Source organism: Fulmarus glacialis, unplaced genomic scaffold (assembly GCF_000690835.1).
Source record: "Fulmarus glacialis isolate BGI_N327 unplaced genomic scaffold, ASM69083v1 scaffold21955, whole genome shotgun sequence".
NCBI lineage: Eukaryota > Metazoa > Chordata > Aves > Procellariiformes > Procellariidae > Fulmarus > Fulmarus glacialis.
Window position 1 is genome coordinate 312 of NW_009212592.1, and position 1210 is coordinate 1521.

Sequence of the window (1210 nt, forward strand, 5' to 3'; positions counted from 1 at the left end):
GTCTTCCTCCATGACACCCCATGTTTCTCAACCCCCTGCCCCATCTTGTCTTGTGTCCCCACCATGTCCCTGCTCCCCCATGTCCATGTCCCACCAAGTCTACATCCCATTATGACCTTCCCTTTCTGTCCCCCCGTGCTCCCATGTCCAAGAGCCAAATGTCCTTGTCCCCCCATGTCCCATTCCACCATGTTCCCTTGTCCCCTTCTGTCCCCACCGTCCCTATCTCCCCCATCCCCATCTCCTCTGTCCTTGTCCCACCACGTCCTTCTCCCACGCGTCCCCCCATGTCCTCCACCCGTGTCCCCATCCCCCACAACCCCCCCTCTCCTCACTGTGCCCACACCACCACATCCCTGTCCCCCATGTGTCCCCCACCTCTCCTCCTCATCATCCTCGTCCCCCATGGCGTCATCGATGGCATCATTCATCAGCTCCTCTTTCATGTCCATAATCTCCGCCTGCTTCTCAAACTCCATCATGATCTTCTGGATCTGCGGCAGCTTCAGCTGGAGGGGCACAGGAATACAGCACGTCGGATCCCCATGACCGTGTTGGGCACTTCATGGTGGCTACAGCCTTGGGTATGTCCCCATGGCCAGCTTGGGTGGTTCCTGGTGGCTACAGTCTTGGGGACGTCCCTATGCCCACCTCAGGTGGTTTCTGGTGGCCATAGCCTTAGGCACATCCCCTTGGCCAGCTCACAGACATCTTCACGGCCACCCCAAGCAGCTTGGGTGGCCATGGCAACAAGGATGTCCCCCTGAAGCAGCTGGTGGTAGCCGTGGCCTTGGGGACATCTTCATGGGCAGCTCAGGGCAACCTGTGGTGGCCACAGCCTTGTGGGTCTCCCCTGGGGCAGCTTGTGGTGGCCACAGGCTTTGGGGTGTCCTCACACCAACTGCAGGGCAGCTCCTGGTGGCCACATTCTCAAGGACATCCCCGTGGCCACCCCAGGGCAGCTCATGGTGGTCACTGCCCTGGCAAAATCCCCATGGAGCATCTCAGAGTGCCCACAGCCTTAGGGATATCCCCACGGGCACCTACCTGCCGGTTCATGGTGGCCATGGCCTTGGTAACGCCCTTCATTGCCTGGGCCATGGAGTTGTTGGACTTGAGGGTCTGGATCTTGAGGGACACGGCCTGGACGTTGGCCCTCATGGTGATGAACTTTTTCACGTAGCGCCGCGTCCGTACCAGGTCCTTCGCC

General features: G+C 59.9%; 1 protein-coding gene across 1 annotated transcript in view; it reads right to left on the reverse strand.

Annotated features, from left to right (window-relative positions):
* Positions 1–378: 378 nt before the first annotated feature.
* The window catches only part of CHMP2A (charged multivesicular body protein 2A), a gene marked incomplete at its 3' end in the record, with an annotated part of 1945 nt that continues 1113 nt past the window's right edge, over positions 379–1210 (reverse strand). Inside the window, exons 3-4 of the mRNA XM_009577936.1 lie at positions 1048–1203; positions 379–509 (exon numbers count right to left, since the gene is read on the reverse strand). Coding sequence (XP_009576231.1) covers positions 379–509; positions 1048–1203 — 287 coding nt within the window. The remainder of the gene's footprint in view (positions 510–1047; positions 1204–1210) is intronic.